Source organism: Anolis sagrei, chromosome 4 (assembly GCF_037176765.1).
Source record: "Anolis sagrei isolate rAnoSag1 chromosome 4, rAnoSag1.mat, whole genome shotgun sequence".
Taxonomy (NCBI): domain Eukaryota; kingdom Metazoa; phylum Chordata; class Lepidosauria; order Squamata; family Dactyloidae; genus Anolis; species Anolis sagrei.
This window is the reverse complement of record NC_090024.1, coordinates 126,960,203-126,984,719: the sequence shown is the minus strand read 5'-3', so window position 1 is coordinate 126,984,719 and position 24,517 is coordinate 126,960,203. Positions and strand designations below refer to the sequence as shown.

Genomic DNA, 24,517 nt, shown 5'->3' with positions numbered 1-24,517 from the left:
ACAGGTATATACAAACATTAAACTTATATTCACATTAAAGACACCATTTTGCCTCATTGCACTGCCCCAAAGGCTTGGTCCCACAGCCAGGTCTTCATTATCTTTCTGAAGGATAGGAGGGAGGGCTTATCTAATATTGCCAGGAAGGGAGTTCCATAACCGGGGGGCAATCACTGAGAAGGTCCTGTCTCTTGTCCCCGCCAAATGCGCCTGTGATGGTGGTGGGACCGAGAGCAGGGCCTCCTCAGAAGATCTTGGCTTCTGCTTTGAACTAAGTTATCTGAGTCCACACTGCCATATAATCCAGTTCAATTTTAATGTTATACAGTTGTATGAAAGGAGCCTGAGTCTACACTGCCATATAAGCCAGTTCAAAGCAGATAATGTGGGTTTTATATGACAGTGTGTTATTTATTTAAAACATTTATATTCCACCCTTCTCATTCCGCAGGGGACTCAGGGCGGAGCACATTATACAAACATTCAATGCCGAGACATAGAACCATAAATATATACAAACATAAAAATCACTTATATTCACATTAAGGACACCATTTTGCCTCATTGCACTGCCCCAAAGGCTTGGTCCCACAGCCAGCTCTTCACTATCTTTCTGAAGGATAGGAGGGAGGGCTGATCTAATATTGCCAGGAAGGGAGTTCCATAACTGGGGGGCAATCACTGAGAAGGCCCTGTCTCTCATCCCCGCCAAACGTGCCTGTGATGGTAGCGAGACCGAGAGTAGGGCCTCCCCAGAAGATCTTAGTTTCTGCAGAGGTTCGTAAAGGGAGATGTGTTCAGACAGATAAACTGGGCCGGGGCCGTTTAGTGTAGAAGGGACCTTAGCCTGGTGTTGAAAAGACAATACAGTCATTCCCTAACATAGATCCTGAAGGAGGACACATTGCATTGCCCCAAAGGCTTGGTCCCACAGCCAGGTCTTCACCATCTTTCTGAAGGATAGGAGGGAGGGCTGATCTAATATTGCCAGGAAGGGAGTTCCATAACTGGGGGGCAATCACTGAGAAGGCCCTGTCTCTCGTCCCCACTAAACACGGCTGTGATGGTGGTAGGACCGAGAGCAGGGCCTCCTCAGAAGATCTTAGTTTCTGCAGTGGTTCAAAAACCGACATGTGTTCAGACAGGTAAACTGGACCGGGGCCGTTTAGTGTAGAAGGTGCCTTAGCCTGGTGTTGAAAAGACAATACAGTCATTCCCTAACATAGATCCTGAAGGAGGGCACTGCAGAGCTGGGCTAACATTATAGAGACCACTTTCCAACATGACACCAACCCCAGTTTAGTTATAGGAATCACAGGCAGGCAAGTAGAGAGATAACGTGTTTATTAAGACACTTGAATCCCGCTATCATTTATGCTTTTGTAGTCAGCACCAATCAATTGAAATGTGGCCAGAAACAGTCAGAGAGCACCCTCCAGTTGCTCTTTTGTAGGCTGCTGCTATATGCTCTCTGACAGGTGCATGTTGCACCAGCTGTAGATTCTGGCTTCTTTTCAAGGGCAGCCCTGTGCAAATCACAATAATCCAAACAAGAGAGAAGCAAAGAGCAAACGAAAGTCTAAACAAAGCATCAAAGAAGGCAAATAATGTTAGCCTGCATTAATCAAATAATAGTTTCCAAGAGAAGGGAAGGAAGAGTCTCACGATATTCTGCACTGCATCTGGAATACTGTCTTCAGTTCTGTGCACCTTATTGAAACTAGAGCAAGTTTGGGAAAGTGAAACAAGAATAACATGATGTAGGGCAGGGGTCCTCAAACTAAGGCCCGGGGGCCGGATACAGCCCTCCAAGGTCATTTACTCGACCCTCACTCAGGGTCATAGAATCATAGAATCAAAGAGTTGGAAGAGACCTCATGGGCCATCCAGTCCAGCCACTGCCAAGAAGCAGGAATATTGCATTCAAATCACCCCGACAGATGGCCATCCAGCCTCTGTTTAAAAGCTTCCAAAGAAGGAGCCTCCACCACACTCCAGGGCAGAGAGTTCCACTGCTGAACGGCTCTCACAGTCAGGAAGTTCTTCCTCATGTTCAGATGGAATCTCCTCTCTTGTAGTTTGAAGCCATTGTTTCCAGGGAAGCAGAAAACAAGCTTGCTCCCTCTTCCCTGTGGTTTCCTCTCACATATTTATACATGGCTATCGTATCTCCTCTCAACCTTCTCTTCTTCAGGCTAAACATGCCCAGCTCCTTAAGCTGCTCCCCATAGGGCTTGTTTTCCAGACCCATGATCATTTTAGTCGCCCTCCTCTGGACACATTCCAGCTTATCAATATCTCTCTTGAATTGTGGTGCCCAGAATTGGACACAATATTCCAGGTGTGGTCTAACCAAAGCAGAATAGAGGGGTAGCATTACTTCCTTAGATCTAGACACTATGCTCCTATTGATGCAGGCCAAAATCCCATTGGCTTTTTTTGCCGCCACATCACATTGTTGGCTCATGTTTAACTTGCTGCCCATGAGGACTCCAAGATCTTTTTCACACGTACTGCTCTCGAGCCAGGCATTGTCCCCATTCTGTATCTTTGCATTTCGTTTTTCCTGCCAAAGTGGAGTATCTTGCATTTGTCACTGTTGAACTTTATTTTGTTAGTTTTGGCCCATCTCTCCTATCTGTCAAAATCATTTTGAATTCTGCTCCTGTCCTCTGGAGTATTGGCTGTCCCTCCCAATTTGGTGTCGTCTGCAAACTTGATGATCATGCCTTCTAGCCCTTCATCTAAGTCAACCAAAGTCTGAAACAACTTAAAAGCACACAACAACAACAACAATCATATATCACCAGCCAAAAGCAGACCCACACTTCCCATTGAAATACTAATAAGTTTATATTTATTAAAATTGTTCATTTTAATTATTGTATTGTTTTTAAGTGTTTTTTTGCAATACAAATAAGATATGTGCAGTGTGCACAATTCTATCATTAATCGATAGCCTATTGTTTGCCCAATTTAACTGTTACATCTGCATTAAACATCATATAAATAGGTTCTGGGGGAGGAAATTCTCATTTTAAGTGATACATCTTGATTACCATTTGATTCCATTCACACATTGCAATTACAGTACTATGATTCCACTTGTACCTCTAAAACTACATCCTAAGGAATCATGGGATTAATACTTAGAATTCTTAGGGAGCTTCTTTGGGATAAAATGCTAGTTCTGACCTTTAAAACTCTTTACGGCCAGGGTCCATCGTACCTTAGGGACCGCCTCTCATTCTCCCATCACCGGAGGTCGCAACGACCAGCCCAACGTGACTTACTCCATATACCGGGTCCTAGAGAAGTGGACTTGGAAATGACCAGATGCAGGGCTTTTTCTATTTCTGCCCCTGCCTTATGGAATTCCTTGCTGCCCTACATGAGAGCCATGTGTGACTTAGAGCCTTTTACTCTCGCACTTAAGACCTAGCTTTTTACTAGAGCATTCGATCTCTGTTGATTTTTAATTTTTGTATGTATGTATTTTATCTTTTGTAATTTAGCTGTAAATCGCCTGGAACATTCTCGGATGGAGAGCGATTAATAAGTTATTAAATGATGATGATGATGATGATGATGATGATGATCTCTGAGCAAATAACAAATCCTGGAGTCCATGTCATGTCAAGAGGAATCAAAGTGCTATAACTGTGTAGAGTGAGCGTGCCTCAGTAAAGGACCCCCTCTACTAGGTGTGTTTTATGTTTTATTTCTGTTTCATTGACTATTCTAAAGCCTTTGACTGTGTGGATCATAATACATTTTGGAAGTTCTTGGTGGTATGGGCATACCAAATCACCTTGTCTCTCTCCTGAGGAATCTGTATAAGTACCAAGCAGCAACAGTAAGAACTGACCATGGAACAACAGACTTGTTCAAGATTGGGAAAAGCATACAGCAGGGTTGTATACTCTCGCCTAACCTATTCAACTTGTATGCAGAACACATCATGCGATGTGCGGGGCTTGACGAATGCAAGGCTGGGGTGAAAATTGCTGGAAGAAACATTAACAACCTTAGATATGCAGATGACACTACTTTGATGGCTGAAAGCAAGGAGAAGCTGAGGAGCCTTCTAATCAAGGTGAGAGAAGAAAGTGCAAAAGCTGGGTTGCAGCTAAACATAAAAAAAACCAAGATTATGGCAACAAGACTGTTTGATAAGTTGCAAACAGAGGGAGAAAATATTAATTTAGCTAAATTATTGTCATAAAACCCTTTTATATTTGCAGTATTACATGTATTACTGGCAAATAGGGAAATAACACGTGGAGGCAGTGACAGGCTTTGTATTTCTAGGTGCAAAGATTACTTCAGACGCAGACTGCAGCCAGGAAATCAGGAGACGTTTACTTCTTGGGAGGAGAGCAATGACCAATCTTGATAAAATAGTGAAGAGTAGAAACATCATACTGGCCACTAAGACCCGCATAGTTAAAACAATGGTATTCCCCGTAGTAACCTACGGATGTGAGAGCTGGACCTTAGGGAAGACTGAGCGAAAAAAGATAGATGCTTTTGAACTGTAATGTTGGAGAAAAGTTCTGAGAGTGCCTTGTACCGCGAGAAGATCCAACCAGTTCATACTTCGGGAAATAAAGCCCAACTGCTCACTGGAGGGAAGAATAGTAGAGGCCAAGATGAAGTACTTTGGCCACATCATGAGAAAACAGGAAAGCTTAGAGAAGACGATTATGCTGGGGAAAATGGAAGGAAAAAGGAAGAGGGGCCAACCAAGGGCAAGATGGATGGATGTTATCCTTGAAGTGACTGGCTTGACCTTGAAGGAACTGGGGGTGGTGATAGCCGATAGGGAGCTCTGGCGTGGGCTAGTCCATGAGGTCATGAAGAGTCGGAAGCAACTGAGCGAATGAACAACAAACTAAGTGTGTGTGTGTGTGTGTGTTTGTGTGTGTGTGTGAGAGAGAGAGAGAGAGAGAGCAAGAGAGGAAGAGGAGGAACAAAAAGGAGGTAGGAGTACTCCTAAGATGGCTAATTGTTTTTTTTACATGGAGTTATTAGTTAATTTCCTTTCAATCTACAAGTCAATTAACAAATCAAGGCTGCCTTTTTACTGTATTAAAAGCGTTTGGATTAACTGCCCAACTACATGTTGCAATTCTAAAGAATACTTTGTTTGTTTTCTAACCTACCTTTGGATCTGTGATATACTCCTCAGCCATAGCATTGGTACCAGTCACACCAATGACACGATCACCCTGTTCAAAAGTCATCACCAGAGAGTCATTAAGTGAGATTAAATACTGCCCAGTCTTCCTCCCATTGTCATGTTCAAATGGAAATGTTTTAAAGCACCACTATGTTTAAATCAACAACTTTTTAAAACATTGGTACTGTTCCAGCTCTCACATCCAGGTGGAAGCCACTAGAGGGAGCCAGAGAGAGAAGGCTAGTCCATTTGGAGAGGGGATAAAGGAGGAAAACCATTTCCCTTGTTTTCGCTGGTTATTCCCTCTCCCCCTTTCTCATATCATCAATTAGAGTTATTTCCACGACAGGGACATGGGTGGTGGTTTCCCTCTGTTGCTCCTTCAACCAACCCTCCACCTCTATAAAATGGACTATCCTTCTCACCCTAGAGCCCCCTAGTGGCCTCCACCCAGATATGTATGTATGTATTTATTTATTTACAGTATTTATATTCCACCCTTCTCACCCCGAAGGGGACTCAGGGCGGATCACAATGCACACATACACGGCAAACATTCAATGTTGTTTTTGACATATAAGACATACAGATAGATAGAGATCATTCAGCAGTTTTTCCACTAAGGATTCTGGACTTGCTCGATTCCATCCACAGGGAGGAGCTGTTGCTTCATCCACTATGACACCGAGCCTTTTGATCTCATTATTTATTTATGACATTTATATGCCGCCCTTCTCACCCTGAAGGGGACTCAGAGCAGCTTACAAGATATATACACATACAATATACTATATTATTAGCATAGTACAATATCAGTGTTAAATATTACTATACTGTATTATACCATTATATTGTAAGATTATTAGTAATAATATATATAATTATAATATTATATTATTAGTATTATATGGCATTACATTATAATATTCTAAATATTATATGTATATACAATATATTATATTATATTATAATATCTTAGCATTTCCTCCTTGCTCTCTGGCATTTTTATGGTGTCATAAATTAACTTCTCCGCTTTAAGCAGTCCGTAATTTCTCTACTCACAGCACAGCTGTGTTTGAACTGCTTAGGTGAACAGTAAGCTGGGCTATTTAACAGTCGGGAGCTCTACCCTGACTTGGTCTTCAAACCTGCCACCTTTCGGTTGGCAGTGATTTATTGCTGCTAGTGATCAACAAGCTGTACTAATGAAACAGCATCAAATTTTATTGGAAAAAAAAGCGATTCTGCAAGGCTAAATAGAACAAACAGATAGTGATATTCCACTTACATTTTCACTCAACATAATATGTCCTTTTTTCTTAACCTTTTCAATCCCAAACTTGTGTCCAGCAGTTTTTTCTCCCCTTCCTCCCCCTTCACCCCTCCCCCCCACTTGCCGATTCAAGTATTCAATTCGAGTATTACGTTACTTGATCAATGGCAGAGAGAGTATGGTTCAGTTTTTTATATTTTCTTTTTCCTTTTACTCTATCAGAATTCCCCATTTTGAGTCCCATTTAAATCAACAATTTTGATTGATGCATCTATGCAGTCCATGTGCCAATTCCCATACACATCAGTATAGACTGAAATGGCAATATTGGGTGTTTTTAAAATTACTTTTGCAATTTCTGTAATCCCACCAGTTACTGGGAATTATTGAATCTGTATTTTATAGAAATACACTTTAATATGTATATTTTATAGATTTACATTTTAATATGTGTATTTATAGAATTTTTGCAATTTGTTTTGACTGTGCTGTGACCCGCCTTGAGCCACAAGGAGAGGTAAGTAAGAAAATTATTATCATCATCATTATCATTATTATTATTATTATTGAATCAATTTTTAAAGCTGAGTTGCAATGCATAGCTCTCACCTCCTTCACTGTGGTTACGGCCTTGCCGGTCTCCATCACATCTCCCGAAAACTCCATCCCTGAAACATACAACATAAGAGTCTGCCACAATCTGCTGCTTCTATTCTATAGACTGAACATATGGATTACATACTTGGATAATTGAGACAAAACGGCAGTTCATCCCTAACTGTGTATCAGTGGTAGAAATACAGACAGTATATCATTCTCCCACAAAAAGGAAGGAAAGTGGAAGGGCGGGGGGTGAAAGAAAAAAGTGGCAGCATCTCTCTAACTTGTTTCTAATTTTGCATGAACTTTCATGGATATAAACCAACGTTTTGCAATTATAGCAATGGGACAGAATGCAATAGGATCCCAAAAAATGCAAATCATGACATTTACCCTAAATTTTCAAAGGGCCATGTAATGTGATACAGATCTTTCAGATCTTTACAGTGATCAGTTAGGCCCCTTCTACACTGCCAAATAATCCATATTATCAAATCACATAATCTACATTATCAACTTTGAACTGGATTATATGAGTCTACACTACCATATAATCCAGTTCAAAGCAGATAATCTGGAATGTATACAGCTGTGTAGAAGGGACCCTAGAGCCTTTCTACACAGTCATATAACCTAGAATATCAAGGCAGATAATCCACAATATTTGCTTTGAACTGCATTATCTGAGTCCACACTGCCACATAATCCTGTTCTATGTGGATTTTATACAGCTGTGTGGAAGGGGCTTCAGTGTTGATGTGCGAAAACAAAAAAAAAACCCTAGATTATCAAAATTCAGTTCCCTTGGGTTCAAATTTTCTCTGAAAATATTCCTATTGTTATTAGCATGTGTAGCTTACCACGAGGCCATATCATTTCTTTTTCTCACCCTTCCTTGCTCCTTTTTATGCTGTACTAGCCATCCCTTACCACGCATTGCTGTGGCCCAGCCTGTGTATATGTTTTTGTGTGTGTATATATTCTTGTATATGTGTGTTTGCATATATATATATATATATACACACACGCACGCACGCACGCATATATATATATATATATATATATATATAGGTGTATATATGTGTGTATATACTTGTGTATATGTGTGTTTATATGTGTACATGCATATTGTGTATATGTGTGTGCTTGTCTATATGCATATTTGTGTGTATATATGTGTGTATGTATATGTATATGCGTGTATGTGTATATTTGTATATGTTTGTGCATATATATATACACGAATGTGTGCATGTGTATATGTATATATGGTGTATTTGGGGGGTTTTAAGTCTGCTCCGCTGGGGTTTTGTGTGTGTGTGTGTTTTAGGGGTGATGGACACTCGTTGGACTGTTAGGTGTATTGTGTCCAAATTTCGTGTCAATTCGTCCAGTGGTTTTTGAGTTATGTTAACCCCACAAATGAACATTACATTTTTATTTATATAGAAGACTAACTCTTTGGGTATTCTTTGAAAACTCTCCCCACAAGAGAAAACAATTATGACGAAATCAATGCTGAAAAGTAGCCAGTAGGTGTCATTGCAGGCACAGAAAAAGAAAGTTTCAAAGGATGGAAAGGGAAAGTGAGTACTGCTTGTTAGTTTCCAAACTGTATGTTATAACACCTTAATGTGTCGTATACATTGTGTTGGTGTCTTGCACAAACTTAATAAGAAATGACAAAAATCTTGGAACTTTTACCTTACAAATCATATATACTTGAAAAGCATAAATGAAAGGTTTTCATGAGATATGTTGTGTCCTCATACATTTAATTATTACAGTTTATGTTTGTGTCAGTATCTCTTATAACAAGGTTGTGTTAACTCTGCTTTGCTAGTAAAACTGAACTACTGTGTTACAAAATGATAAGTAAAGTGAAGATTTCCCCTGACATTAAATCTAGATGTGTCTGACTCTGGGGGGTGGTGCTCATCACCATATCTAAGCCAAAGAGCCAGCGTTGTTCATAAACACCTCCAAAATCATGTGGCCAGCATGACCGCATGGAGCACCGTTGCCTTCCAGCAGAAGCAGTACCTATTGATCTACTCACATTTGCATGTTTTCTCTGAGATTGCTTGCCATAGATGCAGGCGAAACATCAGGAGAGAATGCTTCTAGAACATGGCCATATAGCCCGAAAAACCTACAACAACCCAGTTGCACAACTGTTCTTAGGGGGAGGGTTGTGCAGGCTCGCTATAACCAAATATGCTATATTGAAAATGTTTTCACTCACCTGGAGTGAATGGAAGGGAACGTTTTTCTTGGTAAAGGCCTTGGCAAGCCAGTATGTCAGCAAAATTTACCCCACAGCAACGGACACGAATTCTGACCTGTAAAAAAGAGAGCAGCACAACTTTCACGCAAACCTGCTTTTGGAAAAGAAGTGCTGTGTGTGTGATATCAAACAAGTCACATCGACATCAATATTTTGTTTAAAATCGGAGCCACACAAGACCCAACTCAATTCAGGACTGTGGCACAACACACAGGAAAGAAGACTTCCACACGCTACACTGGTATCTATTACACTATATAACAAAATTGGAGAAAAAGTGTCTGTTCATGGTTTGAAAGTGCTATTTCCTATATAATTGTGTGGTTCTTACTTTGAAAGTAAGAGCCCCCAGTGGCGCAGTGGGTTAGACCCCTGTGTCAGCAGAACTGAAGATCGACAGGTCGCAGGTGCGAATCCGGGGAGAGTGCAGATGAGCTCCCTTTATCAGCTCCAGCTCCTCATGCGGGGACATGAGAGAAGCCTCCCACAAGGATGGTAAAAACATCAGGGCATTCCCTGGGCAACGTCATTGCAGACAGCCAAATCTCTCATACCAGAAGCGACTTGCAGTTTCTCAAAAAAAAAAAACAACTTTGAAAGTAATTGTTATACTTCAGAAACGTTGTTTTTGTGGCTGCCACAAACTACCATGTATTTAATTGGTGGAGACACTATGAGATATTCATTGAACAAGTATAGCAAAATGTGTTGCGAAAACAAAGTTTTGCTGTTTAACAACAACAACAAAACAATAATAATAATAATAATAATAATAATAGACATGCAAAAAATAATAATAATAATAATAATAATAATAATAATAATAATAGACATGCAAAAAATACTGTGGGACTTTCGAATCCAGACTCACAAAGTTTGGAACACAATACACCAGACATCACAATTGTGGAAAAGAAAAAAGTCTGGATTATTGATGTCGCCATACCGGGTGACAGTCGAATTGAGGAAAAACAACAGGAAAAACTCAGCCGCTATCAAGACCTCAAAATTGAACTGCAAAGACTCTGGCATAAACCAAAACAGGTGGTCCCAGTGGTCATCGGCACACTGGGTACCGTGCCAAAAGATCTCAGCCGGCATTTGGAAACAATAAACATTGACAAAATCACGATCTGTCAACTGCAAAAGGCCACCTTACTTGGATTTGCACGCATCATTCAAAAATACATCACACAGTCCTAGACGCTTGGGAAGTGTTCGACTTGTGATTTTCTGATACGAAATCCAGCATGTAGATCTCGTTTGCTGTGACATACTGTGCTTTTGTATCAGTAAAATAATAATAATAATAATAATAATAATAATAATAATCTTTATTTATACCCCGCCACCATCTCCCCAAAGGGGACTCAGGGCGGCTTACATGAGGCCAAGCTCGATAATACAATTACAGTAAAATAACATAGCAATAAAATAAATGAAACATACAAATAAAATAAAACAGTGCAAAATTCAAAGAAAGAAACAAACACCATGGGCGGGCCAAATGTACGACATAAAATGATAAAACCCTGGGAGAGATAGCAATAAAAGGATATATATGTAAGGGAGGAGCACGTAGGGAATGGAACGATAAAGTCAAACCTAAAAGAGGTGGGGGAAGTGCAATATGGGGACCATATTGTGGGATAAAAGACAACAGGAAATAAATATATTGTCACTCTCCAAAAGCACACTGGAAATGCCAAGTTTTTAGATTCTTCTTAAAGGATTCTTATTAAAGGCTAATAAACCTTTTCCATGTTTTTATGATAGAATCAATTAGGAAATCCAGGAACAAAAACTCTGTTACTAAGACCCCTTCCACACAGCTGTACAAAATATACATTGAAGTGGAATATATGGCAGTGTGGACTCAGATAACCCAGTTCAAAGCAGATATTGTGGATTATCTGTCTGTTATATGGCTGTGTGGAAGAACCCTTGGTGTTATCTTCCATAGAAAGGTAAGCTGTTTGCTCATTCTTTTGGCTGAATGCATAATTCAGCATCACTCTGTGTCTAGTAATGAGTTATTTTGATGTTCTTTTTGCAACCACTTTAATTAGCTAAACCTACACTCCCATTTTTACATCCTGTCTCCAATACAGCAATTAACCCTGTTGGTAGCAAATAACTTGAATCTTCTGTAAAAGACGGAAACTATCTAATTCAACATTGCTTCTTTTATGCCAATTTCTTTAACAGCTATCTCTCACACAGACACATACAACAATGTCACATATAATTCATTCACCTTATCCATTATGGATTTTTTCAGGCACGATTATGCTACATGGATTTTTCTTTTCATACAATAACATTAAGGCAGCAAATTAAGGAGGCCCTTCTTTCAGTCCCACCACTGTTGGTGGGGACAAGAGAGAGGACCTTCTTGGTGGTGGCTCCCCGACTCTGGAATACCCTCCCTAAATAAATTAGTTGAGCCTCCTCTTTTCAGGCCTTCCGGGTGAGTCTTAAAGCATGGCTCTTCAGACAGGCATTTGATCCTGAGTAATCCATGGCCAATGTGATGAATCATTGATAGTACTGGTCCGCACATTGATTGACTGTTTTGACAGATAGCCAACCCACTGGTTCCACTGTGTTTTAGGAATTTTATAATTTTCAATTTTTTATGATTTCATCAATGAGATTTTTATGTGCTATTGATTATACTTATGTCATTGTATTTATACTTATGTTGTCTGCATGTGACACTTGGAGTGCTTCTGTGAGCCACCCTGAGTCCCTTTGGGGAGAAGGTGGCTGGGTACAAATAAAGATTATTATTATTATTATTATTATTATTATTATTAACAGCTATAAAGCTGGCTCAGCCATTCAAGGCAAAATGACTGATACAGATAACTGAGAGCCCTTCTACACTGCCATATAATCCAGTTCAAAGCAGATAATCTAGATTTTATATGGCAGTGAAGAAGGGGCCTTAGAATCATAGAATCTTGTAATCAATTGAGGATGGAGTATAAGAGTATTGAAGGTATTGATGTATTGATGTATTCTAAGAACATCAATAAATATATATATATTTAAAAAGAATCATAGAATTTTTAAATTGGAAGAGAACACAAGAGATAGTCAAACAAACTTCTTATAGTGTTACTAGCTGTACCCGCCACACATTGCTGTAGCCAACCTTCCCTCCCTCTTTCTCTTCTTCTTTCTTTCCCTCCTTCCTCTCCTTTTTTTCTTTCATTCTCTCCTTCCTTCCTTTTTTTCCTCTTCCCTTCCTTCCCCCCACCCCCTCAACTTTTCTTTTCCTTCCTCTTTCTCCCCTTTCTTCCTTCTCTACCTATTCTTGGACTGCAACTCCCAGCAGTCCTCCTGATCTATCTATCTACCTATGTATCTCTATCTAATATATCTATCTGGAAGATTGCTGGGAGTTGCAATCCAGGAATAAGAAATTGGAAATATGCAAGGATTGGGATGCTCTCAAAGCAATCCAAGGAGAAGAAGGCTTGCAGCTTGGAAACAGTGCATTTGGATCATCTTCCTCTCCTAAAGGGCCTGGTCTAGGGGATGCTGGGAGCTGTAGTCCAGAAGATAGTGTAGATATGCTATTGTGTGTTTTGCTTGCCAGGGGGAGTAGTTTTTGTGCACGCGCTGTAGCATTTTTTGTTGCTTTTTTGGCTTTTTAAGTCCCTTCCACTGTGTTTTTCAGTGTTTTTATAAGTGATGGTCACTTGTTGGCCTGATAGGTGTATTTTGTCCAAATTTTGTGTCAATCTGTCCAGTGGTTTTTGAGTTATGTTAATCCCAGAAAGGAACATTATGTTTTTATTTATATAGATACTAGCCATCCCCTGACATGCGTTGCTGTGGCCTAGTCTGTATATGTGTTTTGTGTGTGTATATATTTGTGTATATGTGTATTTATGTGGTTATGTGCATGCATTGTAATGGGTTTTTTTTTACTTTTTAAGTCTCTTCCGCTGTGTTTTTCAGTGTTTTTATGAGTGATGGTCGCTTGTTGGCCTGATATTTCTATTGCATCCAAATCTGGTGTCAATTCGCCCAGTGGTTTTTGAGTTATGTTAATCCCACAAACGAACATTACATTTTTATTTATATAGATATACTGTTAGCTAAACAAGGGCCATAACTGGACAGGTCAATAAAAGTCTCAGGCCTAAGCAGCAAACCCAACAGATCATAAAAGTATCACCCGCTGGATTAGCTAATAAGTTTTTCTCATTCTAAAAAAAATCCTGTTACCTTAAGAACCCAATCTCTGAAAAATGTATGAAGCAATATAGGCTTTTAGTCCATTTTAAGCCAAAGAGAGGCAATGGACTGTAAAACATAGAGATTTGTTGAAAACTGCAAGGAAAATCCAACCTCTCTATTTTCACTCAATTGAAAAATGCTTTCCTAATTATGTGAAATGGAAGCTAGCATTTACTAGTGGTTCACCTTGAGCCCTATTTTTATTTTCCTTTGGCAAAAATAAACAGAACAATGATCGATGTTTGTTGGATTGGACCTCCAACAAGTGGTGCAGCTACACCATAGAATTATTTTAGTTTGACTCTATAGTGTGGAATCATGGAAATTGTAGTTTAATGAAGCAGCAACACTCTTTGGCAGAGGGCTGAAGACCTTATAAAACTACAACTCCTATGATTCCATTGCATTGCAGATAAAGTGAGGCCAAACTTAATTATTTGTGTAGTGCTGTATTAATTGCATACAGATTCAGGTCAGACCTAAGACATGGTACTGAATATAGAATAATCACATTGAATGTGTACCTGGTCATGTATTACCTTTTTCACATGGTGAACTAACATCAATGTAAGAAAACACCTTTTCACCTGGGCTCAATAAAACAGACCCACATAGGAAGGAGACAATAAAACTTCGGGATATATAAGAATATTCACTTCTTCTTTCAGATTATCAGTGTATGGCAAGATATTAATACCTATGGGTGTGCTAGAAACTTTTTGTATGGGCTAGTACGTTTTGGGCCTGTTTACAAGGTTATGGCAATTGGGCCTACTGTTACAAACACCTTATCGTAGATTACTGCCCTTTGGGAAGCACAAGACAGTTGTGTTATTTATTATCCCTTAAAGAATTGGCTTAGACAGGCAGTTCCTGAGGATACAGATTCATTCATTCATTTCACTATTTGATTATATGTTCAAGAAGACGTGTAAAAGAGAGTACAAAAAAACAGCAAATTCAGATTCTCAATACTATTGATCTTGACTTTGATCCTACGATAGTTCAGGTTCCAAAAGTCCCAGCCAGCATAGTCAGTAGTCAGGGATTATAGGAGATGGTTTTGAAAACATCTGGAGGACCAAAGACATAGGTCTACACTAGTGATTCTCAGCCTGGGGTCTCCAGATGTTTTAGGCCTACAACTCCCAGAAATCCCAGCCAGTTTACCAGCTGTTAGGATTTCTGAGAGTTGAAGGCCAAAAACATCTGGGGACCCCAGGTTGAGAACCACTGGTCTACACTGTCATATAATGCAGTTCAATGCAGTTAAACTGAATTATGTGAGTCTATACTGTTCATAGATGGGGCCTGAGTGTCCCAGCAATATGCAAAGATGGATGGGAATTGGATTTCTCTAAAAAGGCAGTACTTGGAAATGGTCTTCAGCAAAGAACAAGGGAGGAGTCCTCCTTGAAAATTAAGGTTTGCTAAGAATTATAATACTAAAAGCTGCAAAGCCTGGCAGACACTTGGACAGTAGGCTTGGCTGATCCAAAAAAAAAAATGGTTCCCAACCCGTTTTGGATGTAGGGGGCGCTGGTGGTTCGATTCTAAAGTCAATTCTGATTTTCACAGAAAAAAAAAGTCAAAACTTTTCGAAACTTCCGAGACTTCCGAATCCTTTCATTAATGGTTTGAAAGTGTTATTTCCTGTTTCATTACTTTGAAAGTAGTTGTTTTACTCCAGAAGAGGGGAAAAGCAAGCGGAGGAAATTCCTTCCTTCTCTGGCTTTAAAACTGGCTTCTCTGGCTTGAGCTGAGGCCAGGAAATTCCTTCCTTCTCTGGTTTAAATCTGGCTTCTCTGGCTTTAAAACTGGCTTCTCTGGCTTGAGCTGACGCCAGGAAATTCCTTCCTTCTCTGGCTTTAAAACTGGCTTCTCTGGCTTGAGCTGAGGCCAGGAAATTCCTTCCTTCTCTGGCTTTAAAACTGGCTTCTCTGGCTTGAGCTGAGGCCAGGAAATCCCTTCCTTCTCTGGTTTAAATCTGGCTTCTCTGGCTTTAAAACTAGCTTCTCTGGCTTGAGCTGAAGCCAGGAAATTCCTTCCTTCTCTGGCTTTAAAACTGGCTTCTCTGGCTTGAGCTGAGGCCAGGAAATTCCTTCCTTCTCTGGTTTAAGTCTGGCTTCTCTGGCTTTAAAACTGGCTTCTCTGGCTTGAGCTGAGGCCAGGAAATTCCTTCCTTCTCTGGTTTAAATCTGGCTTCTCTGGCTTGAGCCGAGGCCAGGATATTCCTTCCTTTTCTAGTTTAAAACTGGCTTCTCTAGCTTGAGCTGAGGCCAGGGACTAGAAGCAGGGAAAAGCTGAATAATTTCCGAATCACTTCCTGAGTTGTAACAAAAATGGCGGGAAAAGCTTTGGAAATCCAAAGGGACTTCTTTAAATTTAAGTGTACACAGCCTTCTTGATCTAAACACAAAGCACCCCCATTTCATTTCTAAATGCCTCACATTTTGACGTTCTTTTACCTCATGTGGTTGCAGCAAAGCAGAGGGGACATCCTGAACAACCAAGGGCTTGTTCACCTCCATGCAAACTGCTGCGCGATAGGCCCTATGGGGCTGCAAAAATGAGGGTCTCTGCAAGCCTTCGCCAAAAGGATCCCTCCTGGAACAGAATAGTTGAGTCATGCATACTTTCCTTCCCTCTGTAATAAATAACTTCATCATCAGTTAGGCCACCATTGGCAGGTACAAATATATTCATGCTCTGTTAATGGGTTAACACAGATATAATGCCAGCTCTCTCCTGGGCCATGATTAGGAGCTAGAAAAGGGTTGAATGAAGCAGGCAGCCATGTGAAAAATGCAAGAAAGCAAGAAAGCAGTCTGGCAACAAAGGAGGAAGAGAAGGAAGGATGGGGACAAGCAAAGGAGGTATATAAGGGCAAAGAAGGAGAGTCTCCAAGCATTTAGTCCTTTCTGCCCAACGTACCCCCTTGCCTGAAGGGAATCTAATCATTTATTGTGTTGTCGAAGATTTTCATGGCCGGCATCACTGAGCTGCTATGAGTTTTTCAGGTTATATGGCAATGTTCTAGAAGCATTCTCTCCTGACGTTTTGCCTGCATCTGTGGCTGGCATCCTCAGAGGTTTACTCAGAGGTCTGTTGCTAGTGAGGCAAGTGGGGGTATATATTACGAACCGCTGCGGAAACTAAGATCTTCTGGGGAGGCCCTGCTCTTGGTCCCGCCACCATCCAAGGCGCATTTGAACATTTATCTTAACTTTTCATAACATGAAAAATCTGGCAACAGGAAAAGCTTCCTGAAGGCTGCCCATGTACACCAATGGTTCTCTACCTTTGGGCCTCCAGGTGTTTTGGACTTCAACTCCCAGAAATCCCAGCCAGCTGACCTGCTGTTGGGAACTGTGGGAGCTGCAGTCCAAAACACCTGGAGTACCAAAGGTTAGGAACCACTGATGTACATAAATCTGTTAGCAACAAGGTGCCCTGTTTGCAACTAGAATCTGCAGAAAATGCTTCAGGCCCTTTCCACATTGGGCTCTTTCACACAGCCATAAAACCCAGAATATCAAGGAAGAAAATCCCACAATATCTGCTTTGAACTGGGTTCATAGAATCATAGAGTTGGAAGAGACCTCGTGGGCCATCCAGTCCAACCCCCTGCCAAGAAGCAGGAAAATTGCATTCAAAGCACCCCTGACAGATGGCCATCCAGCCAGCCTCTGTTTAAAAGCCTCCAAAGAAGGAGCCTCCACCACACTCTGGGGCAGAGAGTTGCACTGCTGAATGGCTCTCACAGTTAGGAAGTTTTTTCTAATGTTCAGATGGAATCTCCTTTCTTGTAGTTTGAAGCCATTGTTCTACGTCCTAGTCTCCAGGGCAGCAGAAAACAAGCTCCCTCCCTCCTCCCTATGACTTCCTCTCACATCTTTATACATGGGTATCATGGTATTCCCTGTAGTAACCTACGGATGTGAGAGCTGGACCTTAGGGAAGGCTGAGCGAAGGAAGATAGATGCTTTTGAACTGTGGTGCTGGAGGAAAGTGCTGAGAGTGCTTTGGACTGCGAGAAGATCCAACCAGTCCATCCTCCAGGAAATAAAGCCCGACTGCTCATTGGAGGGAAGGATACTAGAGACAAAGTTGAAGTACTTTGGCCACATCATGAGGAGACAGCAAAGCCTAGAGAAGACAACTATGCTGGGGAAAGTGGAAGGCAAAAGGAAGAGGGGTCGACCAAGGGCAAGATGGATGGATGGCATCCTTGAAGTGACTGGACTGACCTTGAAGGAGCTAGGGGTGGTGACAGCAGACAGGGAGCTCTGGCGTGGGCTGGTCCATGAGGTCACGAAGAGTTGGAGACGACTGAATGAATGAACAACAATCATGTCTCCTCTCAGCCTTCTCTTCTTCAGGCTAAATATGGCCAGCTCTTTAAGCCGCTACCCATAGGGCTTGTTCTCCAGACCCTTGATCATTTTAGTTGCCCTCCTCTGGACACATTCCAGTTTGTCAATATCTCTCCTCAGTTGTGGTGCCCAAAATTGGACACAATATTCCAGGTGTGTTCCAACCAAGGCAGAATAGAGGGGTAGCATAACTTCCATGGATCTAGACCAGTGTTTCTCAACCTGGGGGTCGGGACCCCTAGGGGGGTCACCAAAGACCATAAAAACTGTATTATCTGTTGGTCATGAGGGTTCTGTGTGGGAAGTTTGGCCCAATTCTATCGTTGGTGGGTTCAGAATGCTCTTTGATTGTAGGTGAACTATAAATCCCAGTAACTACAACTCCCAAATGTCAAGATCTATTTTCCGCAAACTCCACCAGTGTTCACATTTGGGCATATTGAGTATTCGTGCCAAGTTTGGTCTGGATCCATCATTGTTTGAGTCCATAGTGCTCTCTGGATGAAGGTGAACTGCAACTCCAAAATTCAAGGTCAATGCCCACCGAACCCTTCCAGTATTTCTGTTGGTCATGGGAGTCCTGTGTGCCAAGTTTGGTTCAATCCCATCATTGGTGGAGTTCATAATGTTCTTTGATTGTAGGTGAACTATAAATCCCAGCAACTACAACTTCCAAATGACAAAATCAGTCCCCCATCCAACTCCACCAGTATTCAAATTTGGGTGTACTGTGTATTTTTGCCAAATTTGGTCTAGTGAATGAAAATACATCCTGCATATCTGATATTTACATTACAATTCATAACAGGAGCAAGATTACAGTTGAGAAGTAGCAACAAAAATAATGTTATGGTTGGGGTCACCACAACATAAGGAACTGTATTAAGGGGTCGAGGCACTAGGAAGGTTGAGAACTACTGATCTAGACACTAGACTCCTATTGATGCAGGCCAAAATCCCATTGGCTTTTTTTGCCGCCGCATCACATTGTTGGCTCATGTTTAACTTATTGTCCACGAGGACCCCAAGATCTTTTTCACACATATTGCTCTCGAGCCATGCGTCCTCCATTCTATATATTTGCATTTATTTTTTTCTGGAGTATCTTACATTTGTCACTGTTGAACTTCATTTTGTTAGTTTTGGCCCATCTCTCTAATTTGTTAAATCTAATCTGTTGAGTCCACACTGCCATATATTCCAGTTCAGAGCAGAAAATGTGGGATTTTTTTCAGCTGTGTGGAAGGGGCCACAGCTTAATAAAATCCCACATTTTCTGCTCTGAACTGGAATATATAGCAGTGTGGGCTCAGAGTATCAAGACACAAAATGCCTTGATACTTCTTTGAACTGTTTTGGACTTCAACTCCCAGAATGCCTAACAGCCGGTAAACTGGCTGGGATTTCTGGGAGTTGAAGTCCAAAACACCTGGAGGGCAGAAGTTTGCTCATGCCTGGTAGATCTCAGGGAGGTTAAACACCAATAATCCACTTATAAAGATAACATAATGAATAAGTCCAACAAATAGGTAAATTGTGAAACTAGGACTGTTCAATTCACAGTAGTCACAAAGTTAAGCAATATGAAATAAGTTCTGTACAGTCTTTTAGTGATGTCGTTGTATGTTCATGAATCAGCCTCCCACGACCGGTTTCGGCCTTTGCTTTAGGCCTTCTTCGGGTGGTCTGTAATTTTACATACATACATACATTTTACAATTGTATAGGTTGAACATAATGTAATAGAATGCATTTAGAAATACTTACAAAGTACATTTACAATGTACTTCCCAGGGATGTGTAGTATACAAGGGATAGTACAAAAAATCTCAAGGTTATATATAGCAACTGTATGAATTGTATTCATTAAGACCGTGTGGGTGTTCCGTCCGTAATCTGAAGATCCAATATGTTTCCCTTTGTAGGAGTTTAATGTTAAAGTCCATGTGTTTGGATTGTGTGACTACTTCTAATATGTGGTATTTAAAAGATTCAGGGTTGTGCCGTAGATCATCAAAATGTTTATACAGTATGGAGTCTCTGGAATTAGTTCTAATTTTGCTCCGGTGTTCTATAATCCTAGATTTCACTTCTCGGATTATAGAACACCGGAGCAAAATTAGAACTATATAACATTTTGATCTTCAGATTACGGACGGAACACCCACACGGTCTTAATGAATACAATTCATACAGTTGCTATATATAACCTTGAGATTTTTTGTACTATCCCTTGTATACTACACATCCCTGGGAAGTACATTACTCACAACGCCATCTAGTGGTGACTTTTTCCACACCTATAACTTTAAATGAGCCTTAAATCAACTTCTCTGTCTCCTCTACATCTGATGTGCATTTTCCTCTTTAAATTGGTAAAACATTTATTTTGATATATGTAACGTTTAAATGTTAATAGCCACAATTTGTTCCTTTTACCTAGATCCCATTGCAAAAAAACTTAAGTATCTCTTATGAGAACATATGTAAAAGACTGAACTTTGTAAGTATTTCTAAATGCATTCTATTACATTATGTTCAACCTATACAATTGTAAAATGTATTTATGTATGTAAAATTACAGACCACCCGAAGAAGGCCTAAAGCAAAGGCCGAAACCGGTCGTGGGAGGCTGATTCATGAACATACAACGACATCACTAAAAGACTGTACAGAACTTATTTCATATTGCTTAACTTTGTGACTACTGTGAATTGAACAGTCCTAGTTTCACAATTTACCTATTTGTTGGACTTATTCATTATGTTATCTTTATAAGTGGATTATTGGTGTTTAACCTGTCTACTAAAGATCTCAGGGAGATCAAGGTGACAGAGGGAGGGACAGAGGGAGAGAAGCCAAAAGAAAAGAGAACCCTGGCTACATCTGATTCTTGGAATCGCACCTGCAGCCCATGTGCCGGAAAGCGCGCCGGGCTCCCAAAAACCAGCGCAACAGCTCCATTGATCCACCAGCAGATCGAATCAGCAGACTCCAGAGTGTGAAAGGCACACTTTTTCTCTTCCTTCCTTCCTTCCTTCCTTCCCGCTCCGCCCCCAGACACTTTCCCTGTTCCCATGCCCAAAGTAGGCGGAGCTAGCCTAAAGGGACGCCCCTTTCCCGACAACGCTTTTGCAAACTTGGAAATAAAACAGGGGAAATCCTGCTGCCTACGTCATAGGTGTCGCAATCACACCGAGGAAAAAGGGCTGTGCTCTACGGCGTTGCTTCTGCTTGTCCACTAGAGGGCGCGCAGAGACCACTGCAAAAGGGAGGCGCAAGGAAAGCCTGAGCAGGTTCAAATCAAATCAAATCACTAGGTTCTTGTGGGTTTTTTCAGGCTATAGGGCCATGTTCTAGAAGCATTTCTCCTGACGTTTCGCCTGCATCTATGGCAAGCATCCTCAGAGGTAGTGAGGTCTGTTGGAACTAGGACAATGGGTTTATATATCTGTGGAATGGCTGGGGTGGGGCAAAGAGCTCTTCTCTGCTGGATTCCTTGATTCGTGTTTGGGCGCTGCGTGAAGATCCACCCAGAGGAAAAGTGTTCCTGCCAATGATCAAGGGAACCACTGACCGCATAGGGAAGCTGATGAGGAAACACAACATACAAACAATCTACAGACGCACCAAGAAAATCCAACAAATGCTACCTTCAGCAAAGGACAAGAGGGATCCTCTCACCTCTGCAGGAGTCTACCGTATACCATGCAGCTGTGGACAAGTCTACATAGGGACCACCAAACGCAGCATTGCCCAAACATGAATCAAGGAACATGAAAGGCACTGCAGACTACTTCAACCAGAGAAGTCAGCCAAAGCAGAGCACCTGATGAACCAGCCTGGACACAGCATATTATTTGAGAACACAGAAATGCTGGACCACTCCAACAACCACCATGTCAGACTACACAGAGAAGCCATTGAAATCCAAAAGCATGTAGACAATTTCAACAGAAAGGAGGAGACCATGAAAATGAACAAAATCTGGCTACCAGTATTAAAAAAACTCTAAAATCACAACAGCAAAACAGCAGAGAGGAAACAACCAGGCACATCTTAACACCTCTCAACAAAACATTTTCCAGGCTCAGCCAGGCCTTCAAATGCTAATGAAGGTAGTCAGCTGAAACATTCACACCTAGCTCCAGCAGAGAAGAGCTCTTTGCCCCACCCCAGCCATTCCACAGATATATAAACCCATTGTCCTAATTCCAACAGACCTCACTACCTCTGAGGATGCTTGCCATAGATGCAGGCGAAACCTCAGGAGAGAATGCCTCTCTTCTTTCCATAGGAAGGTGTAATCATGCATTTCTATAAATAGGAATGACAGCTCCCTGCTAAATACAATATTATAATTGGAACAAACCAGCAAAGGAAAACTGTCTGTTCTCTGTTCTACAATGCTTCTGTTACGCTATATTTGTCATTAATATTTTTTTAAATAAATTTGTGAAGGGAGGATCATGCACTTCTGTAAAGAAGGATGACAGCTCTCTGCTAAGGACACCCTATTGGAATGCCCCTTTTCACCACGGCAAGCTCCGAAACAGAATGGAGACTGCCACAGACCCCATCACATGTTTTGAGCCAAAATAACAGGTCCTTTGTGCTATTTTGGCTAAATTCACCATTTCCCCCCATGATTACAGATCTGCCCAATTTCACTATTGCTCCTTAGTTCTTTAACCGGGGGGGGGGGGGGGATTGAGGGCAGGAGCGATGACTGGAAGTCATCTAATGGCAGCCATGAATCCCAGAACACTTAGTCCTCCCTCCCGTAAAACAGGAGGGAGGACTAAGTGTTCTAAACGGTTCTGGCCCAGATTACATGTCCGAACGTATCTCCTACTATGAATCATCACGAAGTTTAAGATCATCTGGAAGGGCCCTGCTTTCGATCCCACCACCATCGCAAACGTGATTGGTGGAGACGAGAGACAGGACCTTCTCAACAGTGGCTCCCCATCTGTGGAATTCCCTCCACAAAGACATCAGACTGACCTCCTGTCCTTTAGAAGGAAACTCAAGACTTGGCTGTGGGACCTTACATTTGACCATTGAATAGCGGCTTGTACGAAGAAGACATAAGCAATTTCGAAGTAACAATGAATTGATCCTCATCTGGATTTTGATTGGCGTATTTTAACAATTGTTTAGTTAATGTTTTGTTTTAATGAATTTGTTGATTTTTCTTATCATTATGATGGCACCGAATGGTGTTTGCTGTGAGGCTGCCCTGAGTCCCCCCTTGGGGGTGAGAAGAGTGGGGTACAAGTATATGAAATAAATAAATACATAGTCGAAGGCTTTCATGGCCTCAATCACTGGGTTGTTGTAGGTTTTTTCGGGCTATATGGCCATGGTCTAGAGGCATTCTCTCCTGACGTTTCGCCTGCATCTATGGCAAGCATCCTCAGAGGTAGTGTGGTCTGTTGGAAGGAGGAAAAGGGGTTTATATATCTGTGGAATGACCAGGGTGAGACAAAGGACTCCTGTCTGCTGGAGCTAGGTGTGAATGTTTCAACTGACCACCTTGATTAGCATATAATGGCCTGACTGTGCTTAGAGCAAACTTTTGTTGAGAGGTAATTAGATGTCCTTGTTTGTTTCCTCTCTGTTGTTGTGCTGTTGTAATTTTTTTTAATACTGGTAGCCAGATTTTGTTCATTTTCATGGTTTCCTCCTTTCTGCTGAAATTGTCCACATACTTGTGTATTTCAGTGGCTTCTCTGTGTAGTCTGACATGGTGGTTGTGAGAGTGGTCCAGCATTTCTGTGTTCTCAAATAAAATGCTGTGTCCAGGTTGGTTCATCAGGTGCTCTGCTACGGCTGATTTCTCTGGTTGAAGTAGTCTGCAGTGCCTACAACAACCCAAATACATACATACATACATACATACATACATACATAAAGTGTGATGAGGTGGTAAGAGAGTTCTCCCAGATTCACCACAAATCATTTTACAAGTGGTGCAAGCATAGCTTCTCAGATGGTGTTGGATTACAAGTCCCAGCATTCATTTATGCTAGCCAGAGTTCAGAGGATTTACAGTCCAACAATATCTGGAGGCATCCTTTGCCAACTTTGTTTTAGTGGAAGACACCAAGGCTCTTCTCTATACCACTGCTTCTTAAAAGTCTGAGTCCCGATCCCAAATGGAGTCCCATAAAATAAAATAGGGGTTGTAAAAATTTGGCAGCAGTAGTAAGTTTCTGAATGCCACCGGTGGCTGTTTTAGACACTTACATGAATCAGTTAGCAACAATGAGCAGTGTTGTTTACAGTGGACTGTGCAGAAAATGCTTCTGCTGTACTGAATAAAAAAGAAAATCAACTTTTTTTAGCAAGCGTTGCAAATGCTGGATTTACTATTAGCAAATGTTTTTATGCCTATCTACCTAGGGTCGCATAAAGCTTTCTTGGACAGGAGAGTGTCGCTCTCTACCATGTGTATGCTCTAAAGCTCTGCTTGATATCACAGCAAAGTTGAGTAATCTGAACTGGTGAAGCTTCTTCACTCCAATTTTGTCACTTCAAAA

The 24,517-nt window shown here is 41.2% G+C and overlaps 1 protein-coding gene across 2 annotated transcripts in view; it reads right to left on the bottom strand.

Annotated features, from left to right (window-relative positions):
- Positions 1-21,059, bottom strand: part of LOC132772754 (quinone oxidoreductase-like protein 2) — a 38,308-nt gene extending 17,249 nt beyond the window's left edge. The window contains exons 1-5 of one of the 2 annotated variants that reach the window (XM_060771616.2): positions 20,878-21,002; positions 16,065-16,203; positions 9,301-9,397; positions 7,065-7,123; positions 5,166-5,231 (exon numbers count right to left, since the gene is read on the bottom strand). In XM_060771616.2, coding sequence (XP_060627599.2) covers positions 5,166-5,231; positions 7,065-7,123; positions 9,301-9,397; positions 16,065-16,203; positions 20,878-20,936 — 420 coding nt within the window. In that variant the 5' untranslated portion in view covers positions 20,937-21,002. Of the gene's footprint in view, positions 1-5,165; positions 5,232-7,064; positions 7,124-9,300; positions 9,398-16,064; positions 16,204-20,877 lie in introns of both variants that reach the window. The other variant, XM_067467650.1, reaches the window with a different exon arrangement.
- Between the last annotated feature and the right edge of the window lie 3,458 nt (positions 21,060-24,517).